This window comes from Sus scrofa, chromosome 2 (assembly GCF_054392235.1).
Source record: "Sus scrofa isolate SSC_HxYL_T2T_F1_AM1 chromosome 2, Sscrofa_HxYL_maternal_Yorkshire_Landrace_v2.0, whole genome shotgun sequence".
Lineage (NCBI taxonomy): Eukaryota > Metazoa > Chordata > Mammalia > Artiodactyla > Suidae > Sus > Sus scrofa.
In genome coordinates this window covers 44,807,754-44,835,723 of record NC_139384.1, presented here as the reverse complement: position 1 = coordinate 44,835,723, position 27,970 = coordinate 44,807,754, and the positions used below count along the sequence as shown (strand labels likewise).

At 49.1% G+C, this 27,970-nt stretch overlaps 1 protein-coding gene across 7 annotated transcripts in view; it reads right to left on the bottom strand.

Annotated features, from left to right (window-relative positions):
* The window catches only part of ABCC8 (ATP binding cassette subfamily C member 8), an 88,453-nt gene extending 62,104 nt beyond the window's left edge, over nt 1-26,349 (bottom strand). For 4 of the 7 annotated variants that reach the window (XR_014837240.1, XM_085011836.1, XM_085011832.1 and 1 more), the window contains exons 1-7: nt 25,975-26,349; nt 24,574-24,715; nt 18,101-18,222; nt 12,203-12,369; nt 9,703-9,945; nt 8,664-8,849; nt 1,235-1,399 (exon numbers count right to left, since the gene is read on the bottom strand). Coding sequence is in view for 6 of the 7 variants with exons in the window: in XM_085011836.1 (XP_084867962.1) it covers nt 1,235-1,399; nt 8,664-8,849; nt 9,703-9,945; nt 12,203-12,369; nt 18,101-18,222; nt 24,574-24,715; nt 25,975-26,122 (1,173 nt within the window). In the remaining variant the exon portion in view is untranslated. Of the gene's footprint in view, nt 1-1,234; nt 1,400-8,663; nt 8,853-9,702; nt 9,946-12,202; nt 12,370-18,100; nt 18,223-24,573; nt 24,716-25,974 lie in introns of all 7 variants that reach the window. The other 3 variants (XM_085011835.1, XM_005661102.4, XM_085011833.1) reach the window with 1 other exon arrangement.
* Between the last annotated feature and the right edge of the window lie 1,621 nt (nt 26,350-27,970).

Genomic DNA, 27,970 nt, shown 5'->3' with positions numbered 1-27,970 from the left:
CTGGGAACCTCCATATGCTGCAGGTGCGGCCCTAAAAAGCAATAATAATAATAATAAAGACCACGCTTTGCAGTCTCTCTAGGTATAGCCATATGGCCAATTTCTCACCAGTGGGATGGGAGAGTCTGTGCAACTTCCGAATTATGATTTGAAAAGAAGGAAGCATCTTCTCATTGTCTCATCTTTCTTCTTATTGGTTTAAATGTAGACATGATAGTGGCAATTACTTTTTTTTTTTTTTTCAGGGCTACACCTATGGCATATGGAAGTTTCCAGGTGAGGGGTTGAATCAGAGCTGCAGCTGCCAGCCTATGCCACAGCCACAGCCACAGCTTGTGGCAATGCTGGATCCTTAACCCAATGAGCGAGGTCATGGATCAAACCCACAAACCTAGTCAGGTTCTTAACCCACTGAGACACAACGGGAACTCTGATAGTGGCAATTTCAATAGTCACATTAAACCACAAGACAAAAATCACGTGAGAAGGCTGGCAGAGCAATGTTTCAGAAGGAGCCAAGGTCTCTGATGATGTGTAGCTGCCACATCAGCCCTGACTAAATGTGAAAAACAAACCTCTATCCTATTTAAACCAGTTAGCACAGTGGGTCTCCGTTCCAACAGGGGAACCAAAATTCTAATGAAAACACTGGAGCTCATCACCACCTTGCCTAAAGGGGCCCTGAATCCTTCCTACTCTGACTATCCTTCCAAGTGACTCTGAGAAGGAAGCCTCAGCGGGCAGGAGCAAGAACCTAGACCCAGGGACACACCAGGCCAGATAAGTCTCTCTCATGACGACCCATGATTCAAGAAGGCAAATAGATCTTAGAGGCTATCTAGTCCTGGTACATCAAACATCTTTCTTTCTTTGTACACTAGGAAGACTGTTAGCTGAGCCCTGGAACAGTATCTGCAGAAAGATTTCGAGGCGGCACTTGCATTCAGCGGGCAAAGAGTGCTGTGACTGGTTAGTGATGTCCATTCCTTTCAGAGCTGAGCAGGTGACATCTCCGATCCACTCCAAGGCAGAACGAGGGCTAGTATCACTCTATCTCCCAAGTCCAGCCCCAGACCCTTTCTGCTATGAACGCGGCCTCATCAGTGGCTATTGTTTCAAAACACTGCTAAAGGGTAACAATGACAAACATGCACAGCCAAATCATTCTTGAGTGTCCACGAGGGCAAATAAGGCGGTTCTTAGGGTGAAGTGAGAGAAGTCATCATTCAAGTACCTGTATTGCGCCTCTCAAGTTAATGCCGGTTTCAATGGCGACATAGTAGGATGCTTGCAGAAACGTCCTTTGCAGTAGGAGGGCAAGGAAGAGAAGCACAGCTAGGACGTAGGCATTAGCAAGGAACTCTTGGGATGAGACAAAGTAAACTCCGAGAAATTGCGTCTGTTGGAGAAAGAGAAATTCAGAGGTGGCTATCATTGCCAGCAAAATGATTGCCATTCATACCTGTTTCTGGGCCATAGCGGCCATTATTACAGGACTCTCTCCCCACCCCCATGCTTGCAAAGCCTTGTGCAACTGTTGATGGGTGAAAAATCAGACTCAACAGTCTTCTAACTTCAGGGAAGCCCACTCATGGGAACAGAATGTGGCCCAGTTCTAACCGCAGGCTCATAAAGGTGACTCTCAGCGTTGTGGCCACCCGGCCTGGGCGAGTTCACTCTGAATGGGACAAGAAGACATGGAGCAGATCACAGAGCATCCAAAACTAGAACTGCTAGAATAGATCCCCCCCATGTGTGTTCCTCGCTACAAAAATGGAATTAGCTGCGGTCTTGTCCCTGGCAGCCTGCACTGTAGAAATTTTTAGGGAGAAAAGCCGGTGGAAAACATGGCACTAGAGCTTGCAGGCGAGAGATGGGAACTCATAGCCTATAACTGACTGCTGCAGACCCATCACCCCAGTCTTGTGGGCTCCTGGGACCTCCTTTTAAATGTAAGACTTTCTTCCTGAACCTTCAGCAAGATCTCAGATGATAAGCAGTTGGGGGGGGACAACAACCGTTTTGACTGTGTTGCTAAAGATACCAGAGAACAACAGCGTGTCAGTTTCTAAATTCGGCATCAACAGCTCCCAGGAAATCTTTGATCTTGATTCAGTCCCTTGCTTCCCAGCAAAGTCCCATCAATGTTTCCATGAAGACACGGTCTCCCCTTGCTGAGACTCAGCCCTGAACTTTGCAAGTGAGTTGGAGGGTGTGGGAGCTGCTGTCGCAGGGTAAGGAGTGGTGGGAACAAAGTGATGAGAAGGAGCCTGAGGCCACGGTCATGGCCAGGATCAGGCTGAAAGGGTCAGGATTCTAAGCGGGGTCCTTTCCCTAGAATCAGAAATTCCTGCAGGCAGGATACAGGGCTTTCAGAGCTTTCTGATGGTGGAAGCAATCTTGGCTCTCAGTTCAACAGAGCCTTTTTTTTTTTTTTTCTTTTTAGGGCCACACCCTCGGCATATGGAGGTTCCCAGGCTAGAGGCTGAATTGGAGCTACAGCTGCCAGCCTACATCACAGCCACAGCAATGCCAGATCCGAGCTGCGTCTGCGACCTACACCACAACTCACGGCAATGCAGTTCCTTAACCCACTGAGCAAGACCAGGGATAGAACCTGCAACCTCATGGTGCCTAGTCAGATTTGTTTCCACTGCACCACAATGGGAACTCCTCAACAGAAACTTTTAACCAGCCCTCGCAGCTCTATGGAGCTGGTCCTGGTTATGACTCTATCTCCCTTGCTCTGTGGGACAGAGAGCTCCTTTGTTCTTGGGCACAGCAGGAAGCAGACACAGGGAGAGTTGAGATCTCTTAGAGGAAGGCTCTATGGATACATGAAGCCCTTGACTCTGTCTCATTTGTTAAAAGTACCACATGGATGGGAGTTCCCGTCGTGGCGCAGTGGTTAATGAATCCGACTAGGAATCATGAGGTTGAGGGTTTGGTCCCTGCCCTTGCTCAGTGGGTTAACGATCCGGCGTTGCCGTGAGCCGTGATGTAGGTTGCAGACGCGGCTCGGATCCAGCGTTGCTGTGGCTCTGGCGTAGGCCGGGGGCTGCAGTTCTGATTCGACCCCTGGGAACCTCCATATGCCATGGGAGCAGCCCAAAGAAATAGCAAAAAGACAAAATAAAATAAAATAAAATAAAAGTACCACATGGAAAGGCAGAGGGGGAGAAGAGAGAAGATGGGGGTGGCTAGAAACAGCAAAATGGACCTTAAAATTAGGCTGCAGGGCTTGAGTTGTGACCTCACAAGGAAGCAAGGGGCAGGACACAATATTTATCAGTTGCAATGCTCACAACACCCTAGTGAGAAGAGTACCATTATTAGCCTGATACAGACACGAGGAAATGGGGTTTCAGCATGGTTAAGTGGCTGCCCCAGGTCACATGCCAGTAAAGGAGAACATGGGAACGTGAACCTGTGTGATGCCCAAAACACTCCCCTAGATCCACTGCCTAAGCCTCTCCAGCCTTTTGGCTTTGAGTCTCCTCTTGTCAGTTACAAGCTTGTGACTTGTGGGGGACCAATACATGCCCACCGGGCTGGTTCTGGGTCAAAAATGAAGGCATCCGGACTTGGAAAAAACCCAGTCCTGTTTAATATGCCTTGGAATTCTTCTGTTCTACCAGTCTCTGCAGAGAGACAGCTCTGGAGAATGGAATCCATTCTTTCAAAGCCACAAAGCACATCACGGACATTTCTCCCAAAGGAAATAATTGAATGTAGGGAAACAGCTGTATGTGCAAAGATGTGCCGTCTCTGGATTACAGCAGGGGGAGAGTACCAAAATCCATGTAACTATCTAGCCATAGGGGATGGTTAGGTATATTATGATACTCATGGGAACCCTGTGCAACCAAGAACACCAATCATCATGAAAGCTCTCAGGCAGCATGGAATGGCAGGCATTTTCTGTGTCACAATGATCAGAAAAAGCACATAGGTTGAAGAATGAGGGCTAGAAAGATCAACTGATCTCATTGGTTAGACTACAGATGGTACGTGTTAAGTGCGCTTATCAATATTTGCACATTTTCGCAAAGCAACAAATTCTCTTTTTGTAGCCGTAAAGGCAAAGCCTTGACCCCCTTCTCCCCAAAAAGCACACACCCTAGGGTCAGAAACTGTATTTCCTTGGCTCAAGAATTTTGTGATCTGTTAAAGTGAAAATGTGCTTGCAGGTATAGGTCACTGGGTCATTTTTTGATCTCTCTTCAAAGAGACAGCATAAAAGGATAGAGGCCAGAAGAGCTACATTTTGATTAAGAAGCTGGAGATGGCAGTTCCCATTGTGGTTCAGCAAAGAAGAATCTGACTAGTATCCATGAGGATGTGGTTCAATCCCTGGCCTTGCTCAGTGGGTTAAGGATTCGGCATTGCCATGAGCTGTGGTGTAGGTTGGACACACAGCTTAGATCCGGCATTGGTGTGGCTGTGGCATAGGCTGGCAGCTATAGCTTTAATTCGATTCCTAGCCTGGGAACTTCTGTATGTCTCTGTTCAGCCCTAAAAAGCCAAACAAACAAACAAACAAACAACTGAAGCAGCAGCAGCAGCAGCAGCAGCTGGAGATGCTGCCCAAGGAAAGCAGGCCCTGGGACACTTCTAATGGCTGTGAGGGCACTAGCATTGCCCAGCACCTTGAAGGCTGCAGAGGAAGAGCCAAGGAACTACAACTTGACATTTGGTAAATGCTTTGGAAAAAGATCAGGTGCCCTTGTCTCACATTTTCACAAGCTCTCAGGGAAGAAATGGTATTTGTTTCCAGGAGTTTCCCCAGTAGCGCTTAATAAATATACTTTAAATTAATCAGTGTGTACGATCTTCTTTCCTACCTACATTTTAGAGAAGCTATACATTTCCCCATTTTACAGTTGAGCCAGCTGGGGCCTGCCGAATGTGAGTGACTGCTGAAGAGCATACAGGGAATTTGCCGCAGAGGTAAGACTAAGACTTACCTCTGGGGGAGGTGACTCTGGAGATGCATCTTGGCAGCTGAGAAGGGGTTCGTGGGGCATGCCAGATTACAATAGCCACACAGGCTTGTCATGAAGAGACCAGACCACACGCTGACATTACAGTCACAGAAATGCATGTAAGTTCTCAAAGCACCCTCAGTGATAGCCACAAATATGGGCACCCAAATGGGGACACAGGTTCGCAAGGCAAGAGGCATATCGAGAGACACAGGGACAAATAGAAAGACGCACATATAGAATCATAAGCAGGTCCCAGGAGAACCCATTCAGAAACAGACATACACTCACTAACCTACACACGATTCCTACTGAGCTTTAGAGGCCATGTGAAACTTTGGCCCTGATATCAAGCCCAGGCTGTTTTCTCTGCTCAGCTGACAGCCTAGAGCAGTCCTGGCAGGTTTCAGATGCCAGCAGTTCTTTATGAATCCAATTCCCTTGCCTTCTAGCCAGATCAGTGGCATCCATGGCAGGTGACAGATTGTGGGTGGGGGTTGGGCGGGAGAGGGGGTTGGGAAAAAACCTATCATGGGTCGTGTGCCACCTGGGTCCCAAGTTTCCCTGGGGAGTGACACAGGGACAGGAGTGTCAAAGATCTAGCAGGCCGTATGACACGTCTAGCAATTAAAGAAGAATTAAGAAATGCTTGTCCTTGAAGATGCCAAGGGCGGTGTGATTCTTACCAACTGTGAGTATCCTGGAGAGGGAAGAGAGGACAGGACAGCCACTGATAAAACAGTGAACACTGGGTGCCCGGCTGTGCTGACTGTAGCAGGAAGGATTCGGACTGAGCGGAAAGAAGGGCTTTCTCACCGAGAGGGTTGTTAAACACTGTGACATGGAGCTAGAGAGCTTCCTTCTTTCCTGGTTCATAAAGACCAGGATAGCACCTGTCTCTCTGGGTGACAGCCACTGGGAGGCAGGGGGGGTGAACCAAATAACTTCAATAAGCGACCCCTTTTCCCCATTTTCTGGGCCCAGAAGCCCAAATGAGAATTAAGCCATATCCCAGGCAACCACACGATTGAGGACTCTTTGTTGCTGACACTGGAGACTATATTTACTTTCAACTCTTGTTTCTATGTCTGTAAATTGCTGATTGTATTTGGGCTGCAGGGAACAAATATTAAATTTGATAAGACCGGCTGCCACTGAGGCAGGGCCATCTGTCTCGGAGATTTATGTGCTGACAAGTAACTGAGACAAGAGCATTCCAATGAGAGGGCAGCCCAGCCCAGCGTTTGCGTATAAACAGAGAGAAAAGGGAAGGCAAAGCTAACATTCAGATGAACTAATATTCTAAGTGCTGTTCTCACTATCTCTTGGACACATCTGGCCTCAAAGCTCTTAAGAGACTCGCCTGAGAGTTTTGGGAAACACAGGAAGACCACGACAATGTGGACCAGCTGATAAAGGGCTCTCTGGCCAATGTCACTTTCCCTTAATATTAACAACTGCCTCCATCCTGCTGCAGGTATATCAATGTGGAGTATTTAGGGGCCACCTACGGGAAGACCGAAGCTGAAAGTGACACTCCTGTGGACAAGAGAAGCAGTGTCTTCCTCCCTCTTTTTGGGTCAAATAAAGTTCAGAAGCTCAGAAGCCAGAGGGGGTCTCCAAAGCCAATGAAGTCTAAATTAGCAAAAAGAGTTCTCGCATTCTTTTTTTTTTAGGCTTTCCCAAGTTTATTATTATTATAATTATTATTGAGAAATTGATGCATTATGTAAGCATATTTTAAAAACAGGAAAAATTGTGAAGTACCATAAAGTATTCATAAAATTTATTTCAAAGTTAATAGTCTTCACCTTCTTGATTGAACAAAAAAATCTACCCATCTTGGCCTGGCCAACTCCTATTCATCTGCCAAGGCCCCATTCAAATAACCCCTCCACTATGAAGCTGTCCTGATCACTAGCTGAGTTAGTCACTCCTCCCCATAGTTCCTTGTATCTACCGCCTAGTAGTAATATTTAACACGTGGTACACAAGAAATTTAGTTAGATTTCTCTCCCCTTCATCAGGTTTCACAATCTTTGGGGCCAGAGGTGATGGTTTGATAATAGTGGTCAATTTAGCATTATGACTGTAAATGCCCAGACTATGGAGTGAAAGAGACTTGGGTTCAAATCCTGACTCTGTCACGAGCTAGCTGAGAGATCCTAGGGAAAGTTACTTAAGCTCTTTGAGCCTCACGTTTCTCATCTGTAAAATGGGGATGGCATGTCAATTATATCTCCATAACGCCATTCCCAAAACAGACAAACCACAAAAACCCACTTGCCTTTAAGGGCTGTTTTCAGGATGAAATAAGATAATGCATGGATAACTTCTGCACACAGTCAGGCATGTATTAAGCAGTCAATACATGGTCGTTATTGTTGTTAATCTTCCTCATCATGACCATGACCGTGACCTCTGTATTCCCACAGCCTAACCCAGGTCTGCACGTAGTCGGGTTCAAAAAACACTTGCTGAGTAAAGCAGACAAACTTAGAGCGTCTCATATTCCTAGCCAAAAGTGCTCAGCTGATTAATTATATCTCCAGGAAAAAATTCATATGAACCTCTTGAGGATTAAATGCTATCTGCAATTTTGGAGCCCATGAGATGAATAACTGCACAAGGGAGAGTCGTAAATTAGTAATCAGATCCCTAGTTGGTACATCCTGGCTCATTTTTGGACTGTTTGTGGTTAAAAGGTTATAATGATTTCTTGCTGGGAAAATAAGATTCTGGGTCTTATTAGGGGTGAAAAGTTCTTCATTGTGTGACCATCTAAACCTAAGTGGCGGCAAAGAAAATGATGAAAAAATGGAGTCCTCCCCTCACCCCCAGAGTGGCTGCTATTGCCCCAAGGAAAGAAAATAAACCCCTAGAAAGATTTCCTTTTTTGTCCAGCAAATTTCAGTTTGTAGTATTGTTAGAGCTGGAAAGACCATTCAGTATCAGTTAGGCCAATGGGGTTCAAATATTTTAAGGACGTGGAACTCTTCTTTTTTATTTTTAATTAATTAATTAATTTTTTTTTTTGTCTTTTTAGGGCTGCACCATGGCATATGGAGGTTCCCAAGCTAGGGGCTGAGTTGGAGCCATAGCTACCACCCTACACCACAGCCACAGCAACGTGGGATCTGAGCCACATCTGCGACCCACACCACAGCTCAGAGTAACGCTGGATCCATAACCCACTGAGCAAGGCCAGGGATCAAACCCGAGTTCTCATGAATACTAATTGGGTTCATTAACCTCTGAGCCATGACGGGAACTCCGGAACTCTTTTAAAAAGAAATTTTAGGAGTTCCTGTCATGGCTCAGTGGTTAACGAATCCGACTAGGAACCATGAAGCTAACAAATAGGCTCCGTACACTGGATAGGCAAATGCACTTCCTGCAACTTTCTGAATGACTAAGTAACCAAGAGCTACCATGGTGATGAGGGTGTGGGGAAAAGAACAGGGTGCCATAAATCCTCCAGGGGCACAAGCTCACTTTCTAGCATTTTTATTGACCAGGTGCAGGGCCATCTCCTGGAGGCGGATATTGCCAAGCGCGTGGTGCAGTGTGGAGCCACCTGGGTGCAGCCACCACTCACACACGTATGTCTCTTGCCCATTCTCACCCATGAGTGAAAACTTTGCAGGGGTTGCCCTGCGCTACCCCTGGGTAGCCTACCTTGGGCTGGAAGACATGGTTCTCCTTCCCAAGGTGGTCCACGATTCCAAAGATGCACAGTGGCCCAGCGAAGCCCAGCAGGTCGGCCAGGATGCGGAAAGTGCTGCTGAGGACCAGGCGCCTCCCGAAGGCATGGCAGAGGGCCCGCCAGATGGCCCGGGCACCCTGTGTGCTTTGTGTGTCCTTCTGCTGCCCAGAGAGACCCATGGCAGGTCAGAGTCACTTAGGGTTCGTGCACAGTGGGACCCAGCTCCCCGCTACCCAAGAAGCCCTTGGCTCCTGCTGCCTGGGGAAACCCAGTGACCATGTCTGCTGCAAAAAGGTAGAACCACCAAGCATGTGGTGGGTCCCATTAATGGCAACATGTCCAGATGGGGAAACTGAGGCCAGATGATGGATCAAGGTCACACAGCTAGCTGGGGATTATGCGGTGAGCACAGTACTGCAAGGAGGGAGTGGCATATACCAGTCCAGTGCCTCTGTCCCCTCAGTGTCTCCCCTTGATGCTAGGGCAGAGGAGCGAAGGAGCACTGGACTGGGAGTCAGGGAACCAGCTGTGGGCCAGCTCTGGGGAGGTCACAGTCCTTCTCAGGGCTTCCGTTTCCTCCTCAGTGATATGGGGAGATGCCTGCCTGGCACAATTCATAAGGTTATTGTAAGGATCAGGCCACTAACATACCAGCTGTTGAAGTGGGTAAAATTTCCCAGCTTTACAGTCAATGAGCTCCAAAAGGAAGAGCACAGGGCATTAGGAATCCAGGAGGATTCCTTCCCTTCAGGGCCTCAGTTTCCCCATATGGACAATGAAAATGTTAGATCAAATGACCTGAACTGTAAGGGACCCTCCAGCTGTGACTGTCCTAAGAGTCTTTGGGCCTGACTTGTCCCTGATGACTTAGGGCAAACCTCTTCCCCTCCCTGGGACTCAGTTTCCCCACTGTCCCATCAGGGGTTTGACCTGATGCTTTCTAAGGTCCCCATCTGTGACTCTTAAACCAGAGGGCCAGGGAATGGAGGGTGTGGTCATGCCCCCACTGACCGCCTGGGCATCAAAGGCCTCGCGGAGCCGCTGGTAGTTGGTGAGGGCCCTCATGGCAATGGGCAGCTTCCCAATGGCTCGGAGATCAATGGGCTTCTTGTGAGCAGTCTTGATGAAGGCGTTCATCCACCAGTAGGTGCCCTTGGACAGCAGGTTCACAAAAGGCTGTAGGAAGCGCACCCCCAGGTCCTGCAGGTCCTCTGGGGGCTTCACCTCCCTCGGCGTCTTGAAGAAGATATATCTCTGTGGGCACATGCACCACCAGGGATGGGTAAGTGCCACTTCTCACCACCCTCCACTTTGTCCCGGCAAAAATCTAGGGGTGGAGTTCCCTGACGGCCTCACAGCTAAGGATTCGTCATTGTCACTGCTGTGGCGCAGGTTCAGTCCCTGGTCTGCGAACTTCAGCACACCAAGGCCGTGACCAAGAAGAAAAAAAAAAAAAAAAAGATCTAGGGTCATGACATTCCACCGTTTACCTCTGACATGGGGCCCATGGTTCCCAGAAAAAGGATCCCCCCAACTCCTCTTGGCCACCAGGGCCTCTTGACCTGTAGCTCTTCATTGAGGTCCACTTGGAATCCCCTGGGCTGGGTTGGGTTGAGGAAGAGCAGGAATCTTCTATATATCATCTCCTACAAATCTGAGGACACCACCATGTTTCATGTAGGGGTTGTGTTTTAAAACATGGAGCCATGTAGACCTGGGTTCGAATCCTGCCTCCTCCACTTACACTAGCAAGGTGTCTTTGGACAACTCTTATCTAAAATGTTTCCTCATCTAAAAAGGGGGGGGGGGAGTTGCATCACAGAGATGCTGTGAAGGTCTGTGGAGGCAGGAAAGGTAGAAGGCCTCTGTACCCTGCAAATCACCAACCAAAAGTAGAGAAATGCTTTTTTTTTTTTTTTTCTGCTTTTTTAGGGCCACACATGGCATATGGAGGTTCCCAGGCTAGGAGTCAAATCAGAGCTGTAGCCACTGGCCTATGCCTCAGCTACAGTAATGACAGATGTGAGCTGCATCTGTGACCTACACCATAGCTCACAGCAATGCCAGATCCTTAACCCACTGAGTGAGGCCAGGGATCGAACCTGTGTCCTCATGGATGCTAGTCAGATTCGTTTCCACTGAGCCATGACTGGAACTCCGAGAAATGCAAATTAAAGTAGCACTTCACCCTCATCAGACCGGCCCAAATTAGAAATAGCTATAGCTCCCATTGTTGGCAGGAGGAAGGGAAAGTATTTTCTAATTTATGGCTGGTAGATGGCAGCATTTCTGGAAGGTAATCTGCAGTACCAATTAAAATTTAAAATACACAGAGCCTTTGAGCCAGCAACTCCACCCCTTGGATTTTCCCCTGTAGAAGTAGAAGCAGCAATATATAAAGATATAAGTGTGTTGAATACACCATTATTCACTATGGCAAAAACTTGGCAGCAAAGTGAATGTCCATCAGTGGGGTAATAGCTGAATAAATTATGGATCATCCATATTATGGAATATTATGCAGCCATTAAGAAAACTAAATTAACCATGCTAGATACGTAGGGAGTCCTAAGAGATATCTATTAGATGAAAAAGGCAAGATATGAAAAACTATGTACAATAAAGACCACATTTTAATAAAATGAATATCAAGAGGAAAAAATACTTGCATGTGTTGAGGAAAACCCTGAACAGATACAAGTATGTGGTATTAACAAAAATGAAGAATGGAAGGACACAACTAGGTAGTTAATCTGGTTGCCTGGGGAGGGAAAGGTTGGGGGTGGGGAAGGTATGAATCTCAGAGAGGGAAAGGGAATAAGCAAAAATGATTTAAAAGGAGTTCCCGTTGTGGCGCAGTGGAAACAAATCCGACTAGGAACCATGAGGTTGCGGGTTTGATCCCTGGCCTTGCTCAGTGGGTTAAAGATCTGACATTGCCGTGAGCTATGGTGTAGGTCGCAGACGAGGCTCAGATCCTGCATTGCTGTGTCTGTGGTGTAGGCTGGCAGCTGTAGCTCTGATTTGACCCCCTAGCCTGGGAACTTCCACATGCCACAGGTGCAGCCCTAAAAAGACAAAAAAAAGAGACATGCATGGAGCCACATTTACTACATGTACTCATTCATATGTGTAACTACACGAATACGTTAAAATAAAACAAATTCCCCTGACCTCAGGGGGAAAAAAAATCAAACAAACTCAGAGAAGCCAGTACCTGAAGCTTTTATTTCCTCTCTAAAGGATTAAACTCCGAATCCTACAGCCTCGGCTGTCACCTCTCCCACTGGGAGCCTGGGGTAGAGGGCAGTGGGGCCAGATGAATTTACCTTCTCCCACTGGCCTCAACGCTCCTTTGGGGGGGGGGCAGGTAAAATGAGCTGACTCCTCCTAGGGCTTGGCTATGAAGCAGGGTGGGGGCCCATACCCAGGGGCAGGACTCTGGTCAGAAGCCCCGGCCTCGCCCAGACGTGTCCCCAGGTGGGTGGCAGCCCAGGAGTGGCCTGCTTACCCTCACCCTGATGACGTTGACCTCCACGAGGAGCAGCATCCCGTAGAGGATCACCAGCAGCCCCGTGAGGCAGAAGCGCAGCTGCGAGAAGCCGATAGCATGGTCGTAGAACTTGACAAACTTGATGGTCTTGGTGATGAAGGCCAGGGTCCAGTAGATGAGCAGGGCTGTTGAGGAGACGCAAGAGCGCAGGGGATGTGTGTGCACCTATTTGTGTTTGCACTTATGCACGTGCAAGTGTGTGGAGGGAGCAAAAAGATGTGTGTGTCAGGGAGGAGGTGCATGTGTGGACAAGCAGGTGTTATGGGTGTGAGCTTACACACTGCAGATGACAGGGATATCTGTGAGTGTGAACATATGAATGTGTAATTTTGAGTGGATATACATACATTAAAACATTCAGGATAGGCATGTTCAAAACTAATAATAAACTTAGAAGTCAAAGGCGGTCAGTCAAATTTTCCTTTACAGTACATAAGAAGAAAACAGGAAAATTATTTCTTAAATTTAATTGTTATAGGCACAGTGCCAAGTAAGCACTTTAAACATATATTTATCGCATTTATTCCTTACACTAACCTTGTGAGGGAACTACTATCACCACCTCCAATTTAACAGACAATAGAATCTAGGCTCAGAAAGGTTTGGTAAGTGATCCAAGGTCACGCAGCCATTGAGTGGCAGAACTGGCCTAGCCTAGTGCTGGAGCCCATGCATTTAGGCTCCAATCTATAATGGCTTTCTTGTGAAGTTTCCAAGCTGGGAAGATCTGAAATGTCCTTCAATCCAGCCCTTTGACTTTACAGAGGAGGAAACAGACCCAGAGAGAGGAGGTGACCTGGCCAAGCTCACTGCAAGCTAGTGACAGACAGGGGATGGGGGCATAGGTCCCTGCCACTTTCCAGAGTCCACTACAGCTTGATGATGTTCCTCAAGGATCCTGGGCAGTGAGGCATACAAAAAAGTGAGTCACATTCTTGCCAGGCAGTGCCTATACTAGGTTGAGCTGGGCCTGCAGCCAAATACGCCTGGGCTCAGAGCCTGTGACTTGATAGCTATGTGACCTTGGATAAGTCATTTAACCCATTAAGACTTCAGTTTCCTCGTTATAAAATGGAGATAATAATGGTACTACCTCAGATGTGGGAGCAATATATGGAAAGCATTTAGCACAGTGAGCCTGGCACGCAGTGGGTGCTCCCTGGATTATCAGCTGTTACTATATTTATTATCTCCAGATCTCAGATCTGAGACCATAAACATCAAAGCTCTCAGTGGAACCTGTCCTCTAAATTCCCACCCACTCCTTCTTCCTCCATATCCACCAATAAACCACAGTTGGCTGGCAATGACAAAAGACAGCAGTAACTATATCGTCCTTTAGGGGGCGCTTCAGCACAGACAGGCCTTCCCTCCCTTACTCCATAGAGTCATATGTTCTATGACATATGCTACATATGACCTCATATATGACATAAGGTCAGCCTAAGTCCTTAGAGCGCCTCCCTAGAGGAACCACAAAAAGGGAAGGAGACCTCCAGCCTGCCCTTTGTCCCTAGGTGGGCCTGGACATGAGTGCTAGGGCATCTCTTGGGGACAAAAGCTGGGGTCTTCCTCAGCGTGGCTCTGGGCTGGAAACTAGGTCCATATATTGAACTTGCCTGGGGAGGGGCAAATGCCATCTCTCTCAGGTCCCTGGGTGAAAACCTTAGGAAAGAGGGCAGGAACATCTGCTTCTGGTCTCAGCCTTCAAAACTGGGTCTGGTCTCCAGGTCACAAGGAGTCCCCCAGCTGCAGGCCATCTCTCTGCCTCCCTACCTATACTCCCCCAGACAGACTATCTCAGTGCCAGAACCTCTTTGGCCCTTTGTGAGGGTTTCCTACTGAGGCTAAGACTTGAAAATATGTCTCAAATTGGACTTGCCTCTAACACATAATAGACACAGTCTGAATTGATCTTTTAACAATCCTATAACTTAGGCAGAGACTTACTATTCCTGTCCAGATGGTAAAACTGAGGCTCAGAGAGCCTGGGTGTCTCATCCACGGTCACACAGCAAGTTAGGGGTGGACCCAGGACTAAGCCTGGGGTTATTTCCACAGTCCCACCCTACAGTGCTGAGCCCTCAGCCTGTGGCCAGACCCAGCAGCGCTCAGCAAAAGCTTAGTGCTTGTCTGAGAACAGGAGAGAGGAAAGAAAGTGGTATGACACAGGGGCTGCTGGTGAGTTTTAAACCATGAATTCCCATTACCTCTGCTTCTTCTCCCTCAGCCCCACATCCCACCTCTTACTAAATTCTGTTTTACCTCCTAATTATCATGAATCCATTCACTTCCATTCATCTGAGTGGCCACCTGGGTCAGGCCACCATCCTGTCTCCCTGGGGGACCTTGAAAGCCTTCCCAGGGTTACCACGCTTCCCCTTTTGCCCGCCTCCAATCTAGTTGCCCCAAAGCAGTGAGAGTTTTTTTTGTTTTTTGTCTTTTTAGGGTGGCACCTTCGGCATATGGAGGTTCCCAGGCTAGGGGTGGAATTGGAGCTACAGCCGCCAGCCTACACCACAGCCACAACAACACCAGATCCGAGCCACATGGGCTCACGGCAACACCGGATCCTTAACCCACTGAGTGAGGCCAGGGACCAAACCTGCAACCTCATGGTTACTAGTTGTTGGATTCATTTCCACTGCACCACAACGGGAACTCCGCAAAGCAGTGAGTTTATTCAAACATGATCCAACACACCCATATTCACAGCAGTATTATTTGCAATAAGCAGATGATGGAAGCAACCCAACTGCCTGTTGATGGATGAATGGAAAGACAAAATGGGGTGTATATACACAATGGCATATTATTCAGCCTTAAAAAAGGAAAAACATTTTGACATGTGCTACAATATGGGTGAACCTTCAGACTATTATGCAAAGTTAAATGAGCCAGTCACAAACAGACAAAGCAGTGTATGATTTCACGTATATGGGGTGTCTAAAGTGTCAGATTCACAGAGACAGAAAATAGAATGGTGGTTTCAAGGGGTTTTAAGGGGAGTTATTATTTAATAGGTATAGTTATTGTTTAATAGGAAGATGAAGGAGTTTTGGAGACGGATGGTGGTGATAGTTACCCAACAATGTGAATGTATTGAATGTCAGTGAACTGTACACTTAAAAGTGGTCAAAATGGTAAGTTTTATGTTATGTACACACACACACACACACACACACACACACACCAATCCTCAATGGCTTCCCATTGCCCTTGGAATAAAGACCAAGGCCTGTGGTGTGGCTTTCAAGGTCTTGCCTGGTGCAGGCTCCCTGTCACTCGGCCTTCAAAGTTCAGCTCCCTTCTGCTCTCTGTACTCCAGCCCATGTTTTTTTGCCAGATTTCCTAATGTGCTTTGCTTCTTCTGCCTCTGGGCCTTTGCACATGCTGCTGCTTCTGCCTGAAGCATTCCCCCATCCCTTCTCCCAGTTAGTTCCTACCTAACCTTCAGTTCTCAGCTCAAACATGCCTTATTCATAGAACACCTCCTATCTTACCTTGGCTCAGGATCTAGGTTACTGCAAGGGACAATGTAAACAGCATCACAATTCACCTTTCTGCAAGACTGCAGACCTGGGACTGGACAATAGCCTCTTCAGAAGGCTAGTTCTTCCCCTAATACGCACTGCCCTGCAGCTCATAGGGTGAATCCTCTTCACTCTTTCCTGTTCTAGAATTTCTGGCTCTGTGAAGAACAAAACTCTACAAAAGGGGAATAGAGGGAATTAGTTCTTATTCCTTGGAAAAGGACTGGTCCATCCATGGGTGGTAATTTGTGCTTTAAGGAGAGAACACTGGAGTTCCCTCATGGTTCAGCAGGTTAAGGATCAGGCGTTGTCATTGCTGTGGCTCTGGTTATAGATGTGGTGTGGGTTGGATCCTGGGCCAGGAACTTCTGTATGCCACAGGTACAGCCAACAAGAAAAAAAAAAAAAAAAAAAGAGAACATTATGTGCTTTCTGGAGAATGAGAAATGAACTCACCATATGATCAGACAGGGTTTTTCTAGGGGCACTGGTCAGCCAGGCCCTGGTGGTTAATGAGGGGGTCTCTGTGCATGAGGTGCTGCTTCAGATACTGGTGAGGGATGCTCTCTGAAGCCTATATTTAACATCTCTCCGCCTGCTGCCTCCCAGTCCCCCAACCACACTCACAGGGGGGTGCCTGGGGTGGGCGCATCACCTGGATGATCCCAATGGAGCCCAGCTCCCACCTCACACAGGAAGGCAGACCTGTGATTAGCTTGGGAAACATCCTCTGCCCACTCATCACACTGTGCTGTTTTTGGCTGAGCACAGACTCCAGATGTCAATTAGATACTGTGACTCCTAAAAATCATAGTCTGACTTAATGACACACAGCCTGACCACAACCTAACAGTCAGACCTGCAGCCCCAGCCTTAGACATGCAGACTGAGCCCCACACAGAGGCAGATCTGCGGATTTATACCTTGCACTTAAGCACGGTCTGTGGACCCTGAGACATGAAGTCTCAGCCTTTTAAAGAGCCTGCTTGGGTGCCAGACTCCCAGGATCTAAACCTGGCTCTGCCCCTTGACCAGCTGGGGAGACTAGGGCAAACCATTTAACTTAAGAGCCTTGTTCTCCTGATCTATAATAGGGAAATAATAATAGTACCTACCTCATAGAGTTGTTGTAAGGATTAAATGAGTTAATATATGTAAAATGCTTAAGACTGTATGCCTAGCAGGTGCTAAATGAGGGGTCACTGTTATTATTATTTTTGGCCACGTCTGTGGCATGTGGAATTCCTGGGCCAGGGACTGAACTTGCGCCACAGCAGTGATCCAAACCACAGCAGTGACCATGCCAGATTCTTAACCTGGTAGGCCACCAGGGAACTCCTTACTGATCTTATTTTCAACCGCTCTGAGTTTCAGTGTTTGCATCTATAAAATGGGGATAGCAACAGTATAAGAGGGAGGGGTTAAGTGAGATAATGCATGGACAAAGCTTAGCATTGAGCCTGGCACATAGTATACACTCAATAAATGTCAAAATAGTCATCACTATTGTTTCTGCTTGGGACCCTGGCCACAGAGTGTCAAAAGGTCTAAGTGGGTACTCTTTCCTGGGTTTCTCTAAACATCGGCAAACCACAAGCTCTGGTCCTGGGGCCCTTCTCTTCTCTCCAGGTGACCCCATATGGGCTCAAGGTTTAGATGCCACCTACAAGCCCCTGACTGCCCCTGACCTCCTCTGAAAGCCCGACTTGCTGATCTGTCTGCCCACCTGACACCTGAGTTGGAGGTTTCAAGATCAACATGGCATAAACACCCCCAACTCCTGCTCCTTTGCCATGTCAGTTACTAATACCACTGTTCACCAGGGCACTTAGGTCCAAAGCCTAGGAATGTTCCATGTTCCTCTCCCGGCCCCTGACCTCATCTCCTACCATTCTTCCTCCTGCTCATTTGGCTTCGCCCACACTGGCCTCACTGCCACGTTTGTTCCCACCACAAGCCCTTTGCAGTTGCTGTGCCATCTGCATGGAAACATCTTTCCCCACATATCTGCAGGCTCACTCTCATCAGAGGCCTCCCCTGAGCTTCCTATACAGACAGTAATGCAGCTGTCACTCTACCCCTCACTCAGCTCCATGGTCTTCAGACCCTTATCACTACTTATTTGTTTGTTTACTGTCTTTGCCTGTTGGTCTCCTCTGCCAGGCTGGAAGCTCCACAGTGGCAGGGATTTTTTTTCCTTCTCTGCTTCTGAACCTTTAGCACCCAGAACAGTGCCTGGCACATGGTCAGACCTCAGCAAACATCTGAAGGAACCAATGCAAGTACTACCCCCTCTGCCTTCCCACCCCTCCCCCTTCCCTACCAATCAGCAGCTTGGGGAAGTTGGACGTCTCGATGTTGTGATAGTAGACCACAGAGGTGACAGCAGCCATGAACGCCATCCCGGCTGGCATGTACAGATGGAGATGGCGGGACTCGGTCACCCTGAGATGGGGGCAAGAGAGAGAAAGAGAGAGAGAGTTGTGGACGGCTGCATACCCCAACAGAGCAGCCCAGGCCTTGTGCTTAGAGCTCAGTACACAGTAGGGCCTCCAGAAACACACACAGCCCATACCACATGCTGGCAGCCCTACCCAACCCATACCCCAAACGCGCCTGAACTAAGGGGCCCGAGAGTCCACACGGAGATGCTATGAGGGCTTGGTGTTCAGTCTTTGAAATTCATGGCCTTGTCTCCTTGGGTTCACGCTTGCAGAATCTGGCACAGGGAAGCTGGCCTTGGAAGTGGCAGCTGAAAAGCTTCTGGCCTGGAACCATTTCTCTGGGAGTGAAGGCAGCTGAGTCTCTGCCCTGGGGTCCCCTGGGCAATACGGGGGCCTGGACACCACAGCTCTTTTTGTAACAGCCACATTTAACAAGAACAGCGTAAGTCAGCATTGCCCTTCCCAGCGGTGTAATTACAACACTGACAGTCAATATTTGTCGGGCATTTACCCAGTGCCAGGCACTGTTCTAAGCATCCAATGTGGATTAACTCATTTCATCTTCATAAAATCCCATGAACTCAGTACTCTCAGTCTCCTCATTTTAGGGTTAAGGCATAGAGAGGCTGTGACAAGCCCGAAGTCACTGTTTGGGTTTCCTCCCTTGGGTTGGGAATGGTGGCAGCCAGTACCAGCTTATCCCCTCCCCACTTTATTTATTTATTTATTTATTTATTTATTTTGTCTTTTTGCTATTTCTTAGGGCCGCTCCCACGGCATATGGAGATTCCCAGGCTAGGGGTCTAATCGGAGCTGCAGCCACCGGCCTACGCCAGAGCCACAGCAACTCGGGATCCGAGCCGCGTCTGCAACCTACACCACAGCTCACGGCAACGCCGGATCATTAACCCACTGAGCAAGGGCAGGGACCGAACCCGCAACCTCATGGTTCCCAGTCGGATTCGGGAACTCCTCCCCTCCCCACTTTAGGTTGTTGTTGTTGTTTTTGTCTTTTGTCTTTTTAGGGCTGCACCTCGGCATATGGAGGTTCCCAGGTTAGGGGTCTAATCAGAGCTACAGCTGCCGGCCTACGCCACAGCTACAGCAATTCAGGATCTGAGCCATGTCTGCAACCTACACCACAGCTCACAGTAACGCCGGATCCTTTACCCACTGAGGGAGGCCAGGGATTGAACCTGTGTTTGATGCCAGTCAGATTCGTTTCCACTTAGCCATGACGGGAAATTCCCCCCCCACCACCACCCACTTTAACTCACAGAGGCCTTGGTGGGTGGGCTCTGCTCTGGTGATAAGCCCCACAGGGATCCAGGGCTCTCTACCAGAACTCAGGCTTCCCCAATACTGGTGAGGAACCTCACCTTAACTGACTTTGGTCATGTCCTTCCAGGCCCCCTTCAAGAGACAGCAAATCCCAAAGGCACAGGGGATGTGGTCTCAAGCCATTTTTCCAGCACTGCCCAGCCTGCACTTTCTACTGAAGCCATGTCAGGATCCCCTCCATTCTCAGAAGGCCTCCTCCAATCTCCTGCCTTTGTGCTGCCCCTGCTTGTCCTGCTCCTTTTTTTTTTTTTTTTTTTTTTTTTTTTTTTTTTTGGTCTTTTTGCCTTTTCTAGGGCCGCTCCCACGGCATATGGAGATTCCCAGGCTAGAGGTCTAATTGGAGCTGTAGCCACTGGCCTACACCATAGCCACAGCAACATGGGATCCGGGCTGCACCTGCGACCTACACCATAGCTCATGGCAATGCTGGATCCTTAACCCACTGAGCAAGGCCAAGGACCGAACCTGCAACCTCATGGTTCCTAGTCAGATTCATTAACCACTGAGCCACGATGGGAACTCCTTGCCCTGCTCCTTCTATCCAGTGTGCCAAGGGTCCCTGCCCTTGAGAATCTGACAATAGGTAACAGTTGCTCAGGGGTAATTGTCTGACTAAGCAGCCTAGAGAAGTGGTACTGGAGGTGGACAGAAGGCTGACAGCACACAGGAGAGGGTGTGCAACCAGGGAGAGTTTCACAGAGGAGGTGGCACAAGGCTGGACTTCGAAAGATGCACAAGAGCTCAACAGAGAAGGTAAAGGACATGAGGAGAGCAATGCAGGGACCCCAAGTGGTCTGGTGGGCCTAGGGTACAGCATAGAGGCAATGTGGGCTGTTCCCCAAACAGCATGTTCCCCTCCTTCCTTGATAGAAGAGCGAGTTTACTCCAGCAGCAATGTACCCAGCCCCAGGGAGTGGGCGGTGATTGGTTTAAGCAGTCATGCAATATCACACCCCTTTGCCAGTGATTGGTTCAAGAGTAGCCATATAACCCAGTTCTGGCCAATGAGATGTAAGGAATGTCAGTAGGTGATTTCCTGCTTAAAACAGAGACTTGTGGACAACATGCCCCTTTTTCCCTTGCTTAGGTGATGCCTGGAGCTGGGCAGCCATCCTGTGACTATGAGAGAAGACACAGTGGACACACAGAGGATGGTACAGAAATATGAGAGGTTGAGTTACCAATGCCATCAGTAAGCTACCACACCAACTAAAAAAGTGGCCTCCAGATTTCTTATTAAATGAGACTGTTCTTTTTCAAGCCTTGATTACTGGACAGTCTCAGCAAAAGGTCTACACACTGTTATAGGAGGAACAAGACATTGTGGGGAAACTAGGAACAACCAATACTCTGCCCAGGGGGCCTTCAAAACTCTTGACTCTGTACTCCTTGAAATAATGTTGAAAAACTATACTCCTTCATACATTTTTTAATTTTTTTAATTTTTAAATTTTATTTTTGTCTTTTTTTTAGGGCCACACCCATGGCCTATGGAGGTTCCCAGGCTAGAGGTCAAATTGGAGCTGCTGCAGCTGGCCTACACCACAGCCACAGGAATACCAGATCTGAGCTGCATTCACAACCTATGCTGCAGCTTGTGGCAATGCCGGATCCTTAACCCACGGAGTGAGGGCAGGGTCTGAACCCGCGGCTTCATGGATACTAGTTGGGTTCTTAACCTGCTGAGCCACAATGGGAACTCCATCCCTCATACATTTATTTTTCTTTTTGACTTCTTAGGGCTGCAGCTGCGGCATATGGAAGTTCCAGGCCAGGGGTCAAATTGGAGCTGTAGCTGCTGGCCTATGCCACAGCCAGAGCAATGCCAGATTCGTGCTGCCTCTGCAACCTACACCACAGCTCATGGCAACACTGGATCCTTAACCCACTGAACAAGGCCAGGGATTGAACCCCCATCTTCGTGGATACTAGTCAGGTTTGTAACCCACTGAGCCACAATGGGAACTCCCCCTCACACATTTTTAAGTGACATCTAAAATGCTATTTCAGGGAGTTCCTTGGTGGTCTAGTGGTTAGGATCTAGCACTTTCACTGTTGCAGCCTGGGTTCAATTCCTGGTCTGGGAACGGAGATCCCTTATCATGACACTGTTTAAATACATTCATTTTTTTGCAACAGGAGGTAGAAATGATAAACTTTTTTTTTTTTTTTTTTTTTATGCCTGCACCTGCAGCATATGGAAGTTCCTGGGCTAGGGGTTGAATTGGAGCTGCAGCTGTGGCCTAAACCACAGCTACGGCAACATCAGATCTGAGCTGCATCTATGACCTATGCTACGCTTGCCATGATGCCAGATCCTTAACCCACTGAGGGAAGCCAGGGATCGAACCCACATCCTCACGGAGATGAGGTTGGGTCCTTAATTTGCTAAGCCACAACAGGAATTCCTGATAAACATTTTATAAGATGAAATAAGAATATGAATAGCCATAACCAAAATAAATATTATGACATGAATTAATAAATAAAATAGATTCTGGCCACTTTACTGAATAATATACACTGAATTAGGTAAGAAATTAGGTAAAATTTTTATATAGGGCTTTTTTCCAGTGTATGGTGGTCTGGGAAAACATTCCGTATTAAAAAAAAAATTCCTCACTAATCTATAAGGCTTTGGTTTTTCTGAATTCAGAGAATCACACAGAAATAATACCTAAAGGAAGAAAAGAAGCCCTAGAAGTAAGAGATATCTTAATTAATCACCAAATGAGATTTACCCTAAATTTGAGTTTGAAGACCACTGTTTTATTTTATTATTATTATTTTCTGTCTTTTTAGGGTTGCACCCGTGGCATATGGAGGTTCCAGGCTAGGGGTTAAATTGAGCTGCACTGTCAGCCTACGGCACAGCCATGGCAACACCAGATCCGAGCCATGTCTGCAGCCTACACCACAGCTCATGGCAACGCTCGATCCTTAACCCACTGAGAGAGGCCAGAGATTGAACCCGAAACCTCATAGTTCCTAGTCAGATTTGTTTTCACTGCACCACGATGGGAACCCCCTTTGTTCTTTACAGCCTGGTAAGCTTAGTCTGGCCTGAGGGCTCAGAAGGCATCCCTCTGCTCCAGCATTTGTGTTGCTTTGGAAGAGGTGTTGGGATGGAAGGTGGGAGGTGGACTTGTCACCTGCTAGTTATGTGGCAGTATGCATTCTGGTCCTCTCCCTCATCTGAGGGCTTTGATAATCAGGAGGAGGTCCCAGGCAAGCAGTTATCACAAAGATTACTACAGAAGCCAGGAAGCAGGGACACTGGGAGTGAGAGGGTGAGGGAGTGTGTGTGTTGGGGGTGGGGACAATCCCATCCCCTTGCCGTCCAGCTGCAGGAGCCAGCATTGGCAGGAGTGGAATGGGGGCACAGTCTGGTTCCAGCTCAGAGGGACTCAACCTCAGGTATTAACGCCAAAAGCAGAGTTCCCAAAGTGGCGCAGTGGAAACAATCCGACTAGGAACCATGAAGTTTTGGGTTCGATCCCTGCCCTCGCTCAGTGGGTTAAGGATCCGGCATTACCATGAGCTGCAGTGTAGGTCACAGACGCGGCTCGGATCTGGCATTGCTGTGGCTCTGACATAGGCCGGCGTCTACAGCTCTGATTAGACCCCTAGCCTGGGAACCTCCATATGCTGCCGGTGCAGCACTGAAAAGACAAAAAAAAAAAAAAAAAAAAAAAAAAGCCAAATGCTCAGCACCCTCCATCACCCGTTCACCCAGGCAGTCTCTGAGCCTTGCTGATTCTTCGATTCCTCCTTAGTGAGATCGCCGCTTCACCTCCCCCTTGTCTGCATCCCTAGCAGCTGACATACCATTTCCAGCTGCAGTCATCTCTCACTTAGGTTACCACAATCACCTCAAGTGCTGTTGTTACCTCCAGCCTCTCCCTGCTTCCAACCTGTCCTGGACACCCCCTCAAGTTCTCACCTAAAAGTGCTGTGCTTATTCCATCTCTCTTCTGTTCCAAACTGCAGACAACATCCAAGCCAAACACACAGCCTGGCATTTGCAGCTTTCTTGGAGATGCCCCCAATTTCCAGCTCTCAGCCTCCATTGCTGCCGCGAGTCTCACGCTTCAGCTCCGCTGCACTGCTCCCACCCTGCCTGCTTTCCTCTGCGGTGGCCTTCCTTTGTTCCTCCTCCCTCACGTCCCATCAGCCCTGCCTCTCAGGAACCCCTCTGCCCTGTCGGAACCCTAGCCATCCTTCCAGATTTGGCTCAGAAGCCCCCGCAACCATGAAGCGTGTCCAGCTCTGCCTTTTTTTATCCTCCCAGAGTACTTAACTTGCAACTATTATCTCATCCCCTCTCTTAAGGAGTCAATGAAGATCTATGGAGCTTTGTCATGTGCCTTGCACTGTGAACGCAAAGACGAATAAAACCCAGATTCCAACTGTGAGGCCTTTCTGACTTAGGGGGAGACAGTCTGCAAGTGGATATAAATGTTAACATATGATACCTTCTCTGCTGTGGCAGAGGGTGAAAAGCATGCTGTAAGGCCCAGCAGAAAGGTGGGCATGGGGAGGAAGCCCTTGAGAATGAGGCTAGAGGCTGGGAGGGCTCTGTGAGGAAACTAGATGCCAGGCTGTGGACCTCAGACCTGGTAAACAACTGGGAACCAAGGAAAGCTCTTAAGCAAGAGTGATTTTTTTTTTTCTCTTAAGAAGGTAACTCCAACAGCTTGTGGGAGAGGCTAGGCATTGTCTATAGGAGTTGGGGCACTCTGACAGGCTCTAGAATTCTTTCACCAGACCTTGGCATGCAGAAATGGGTTCCTTCCACCCTGCTACGCCGAGAGCAGAGCCTAGTTCTCAGTGTCCAGTGCCTGGCACAGAGAGCCTGGCACACAGATGTTGGGTAAACAGTTGCTAGATTGATTAGCAAGTGAAATGATATTGCCTCATGGAAGACAGGTGAGCTGGGAGATCTTCCTGGGCCTTTCAGGAAGCACCCTGGAGTAGATCCACTCTCCTGGGTCCTCTGAGGGTCACTCACCCATCAGACAGGATGCCCTCTGCGATCTCACACACCAGGACGAAGAGCAGCATGAAGGTCAGAATCCAGCGCAGGTTGTGCCCAGGGAAGTGAAGCCATGTGCTGTGGTGGATGTGTACCTTGGAGCTCTGACTGCCCCATCCTGCAGTGAGAGACAGGAAGAGGTGGGAAGTTGAGCTCACCTGGAGGAGGCTGGGTGAACCCCAGGAGGATGCATAGGCATTGGGTCCATGGTGGCAAATAGGAGTGTACCCATTTGTACACCTGTGCATGACAGTACCCCAGCCTGGAACACATGAACTAAAGGTCCCAGCATGAAGCCTGGACCCATGGAGGCCCACATGTGCATTTTATAAGTTGATCTCTTGTATGACAAATTACCACATAAATAAACAATTTGGTTGAGAGCAGCAGTGTAAATGCTAGCACAATTTTTGATACACATATGAGCATGAGCTTCCTTTCAAATTGTCTTTGTCAATAACTAGCAACTTTTTGCTTTTGCAGCATCCTCCTCTTTTTAATTTTGTGACAGTTTTCCTTTCTTCCCTAAAGCTGTATAGGAATTTTAAGATTTGCTTTTTTTTTTTCTTCTTCATTAGAGCGAATTAACACCTTTGGGGGAGACAGGGGACACCCTATGAGTTGACAGAGCTAGCCAGCTTAGGACATTCGAGGTCTTGGGGAGAGATAAAGGGGACCCCAGAAAAGAGGCGCTCAAGACTGTCTGGGTGGTGCCACCCAACTTTGCAGAAGGCTTTCAAACAGGAGCTCTGGGGGCCTACGGGGTCGCTGCTGAGTCGAGTGCTCTGCTTCGAGCCTAAGCTGCGCTCTGGAGACACGCACGCCCGGTGGGCTTAGCGGGGTAGGGGACCCTCTTCTGGCTCCGGGCGAGTGGAACCCCAGGACTGCCAGAGGCTCTTGACCACTGTTTGGCTCAGCCCCGGGGAGGCATAGGGTTTGTAGGGCCTCCATCCCAGCCTCTGAGGCGCAGGCTGCCCTCCTCCCTGGGCCCTGCTGCGGCTGAGGAGACGGGTGCCTTGGGGGGAGGGGTGACCCGGCTCCTTACACAGAGCCGCGGAGGGTGCAGCCCGAACCCCTCGCGACCTTTCCAGCGCGTATAGAGACCCCTATACTCCATTCCAGCTCTGGCCCTGCAGTGGCAAAACTTGGGGGGTCCCCTGGGTCAGGAGCGTCCATTGTGGTTGGTGCGGTTTCAGGGGTACCCTGGAGTGAGGGCTGTGCAGGTGTGCGCGCGCCGGGACCCCGGCAAAGAACTCAGAGGAGGGGACCCCGAGAAGGAGGCGAGCGGCGGCCGCCCGGCCGCAAAGCGCAGCGCCTCCTCCTCCTCCCTCCCCGCCTTCGCCCTCCCCTCCTCCGCGCCTCGCCGCGCGCGCTCACCGATGAAGAGGATGGGGAAAGTGATGAAGAGCAGGAAGACGTGCGGCACCACGTTGAGCGCGTCCACGAAGCAACCATTGTTGAGGACGCCCTGGTCCACCCGGTAGGCGGCCGAGTGGTTCTCGCTGCCGCAGAAGGCCAGGGGCATGGCGGCGCGGGCTCCGGCTGCCGCTGCGGCTGGCTTCACGCGCCTCCCGCGCTCTGTCCCTTGTCGCTCCGCCGCCCGGCCCGGCCGTCAGGCCCCCGCCTCCACCCCGAGGGCCCCGCCCCGCTCAGCCTGCGCTCCCGCTCCCCCTACTCCGCCCCGGTCTGCTACCTGCGGGCCCGGCGGGCGGCCGGGAGCCAGACCCGCCGGGCCGCGCTGGGGCCGGCGTTTCCAGCTGTGGCGGCCCGCGCGCCCAGATGTGCTGGGGGCCGCCTCCCGAGTGCCCCGCTGCGCGCGTGCGCTGCGGAAGAGGGGAAGGCAGGCTGGGTGGGTGGGTACGCTAGAGTCGGAGTGGGAGGATGAAGGGTGAAGAAAAGAGGAAGGTCCTCGTGGGTCTCTGGTGGGCGCGGTCGGAGTCTCGAGTGTGAGCTCCCTGACAGGGGTCTGAGGTGTGGGCTTACCTGGGCGTGGCGCTGGTGCAAGTAGTTAGATGGGAGAAGGGAACTAGTGGGGGTAGAGTGCGGTAAGTTCCCATCCAGGAGTAAAAGCATTCGTACCTTGGGGAGGCTTGGAATGTTTTCAAAAGTGGTTCCAGGCGCAGGATGCTCATAGGTGCTTTACAGCGTGCTCCTTGATTTCACAGAGTCTTCCAACGCTCTTGCAAGTACAGTAATTTCTCCCGCTTTTCTGATGAAGAAACTGAGGCTCAGGGAAGTTACATGTCCGACCTAAAGTCACACTGCCAACAAGTAGGGAAGCATATCTTGAACCCAGCTCCTCAGATTTCCACCCCACCCCACCCTCATCTCCTTCCAGCATGCCTCTAATACATTATTGAAACCTTCAGCGACTAGCAGATGCATGGGTAGAACAGGTCCTGGCCCAAGTTGAAAAAGAGGTGCTGTGGAATTGTATCCAGTGAAAGCATGCAAGGCAGCCGGGAGGGGTGGAAAGAGAAAATGTCACCCTAGGTTGTATCCTTAACCTGACAAGCCAGGCTTAAGGAGTTTAAGAATCTGGTAAAGTTATAAACACAGTAGTATACTTTCCTACACTTTTTGGAGAAATTCTCACAGGTCCATGGCCAAAAAAGTTTGTATTCTATAAAGAAAGAAGAGAAAGGGGGATTTCAGATTAGATTTTAGAAGAATTTCCTGAGTTAAGGGTATGGAGCATAAATGCATATGTTCTCAGTGGGGGCTAGGGAGACATCTGAGAAGCTCCTGTAGCCCTTTTCCTTATGAGCCTGTTCTGAGGGTGCTCTGAGGCTCAGAGCCTTTACAGGACGCTGTCAGGCAAGGCCTCAGCTCTGTCTCAGGCCCTGAGAGAGGCCCTGAACAGCTTGGGGAGGACAGACACTCAGGGTCGGAAGGACTCAGGCGATCTCTGACTTCAGAAAATCTCTCTGAGGCTGAAAGATGTGTCCTGCAGCATCAGCCAAAATAGTGAAAATCTGGTGGCCGTAGATGTCCAGCTCCAGTAACAGGAGTTAATTAATCTGATTGAGTGCAGCCACTGAAAAAATGATTGCTGGGAATTCCCTGGTGGCAGCATGGGTTAAGGATCCAGTGTTGTCACTGCTGTGGCTTGGGTCACTGTTGTAGTGTGGGTTCGATCCCTGGCCAGGAACTTCTGCATGCTGTGAACTCAGCCCAGACAAACAAACAAAAAAACTGGTTCCCGAAGCCTAGCTTCAACAATCTTTGAGGGTGGAGCCCAAGCAAAAAAAGAAAAGAAAAGAGAAGAAAAAGTGATTGTTGAGTCCATGTACCCAAGTGGGAAAAGCTTATGAGACAATGTCAGGTGAAAAAACAGGAAACAAAAACTCCTGTTCCCGGAGTTCCCGTCATG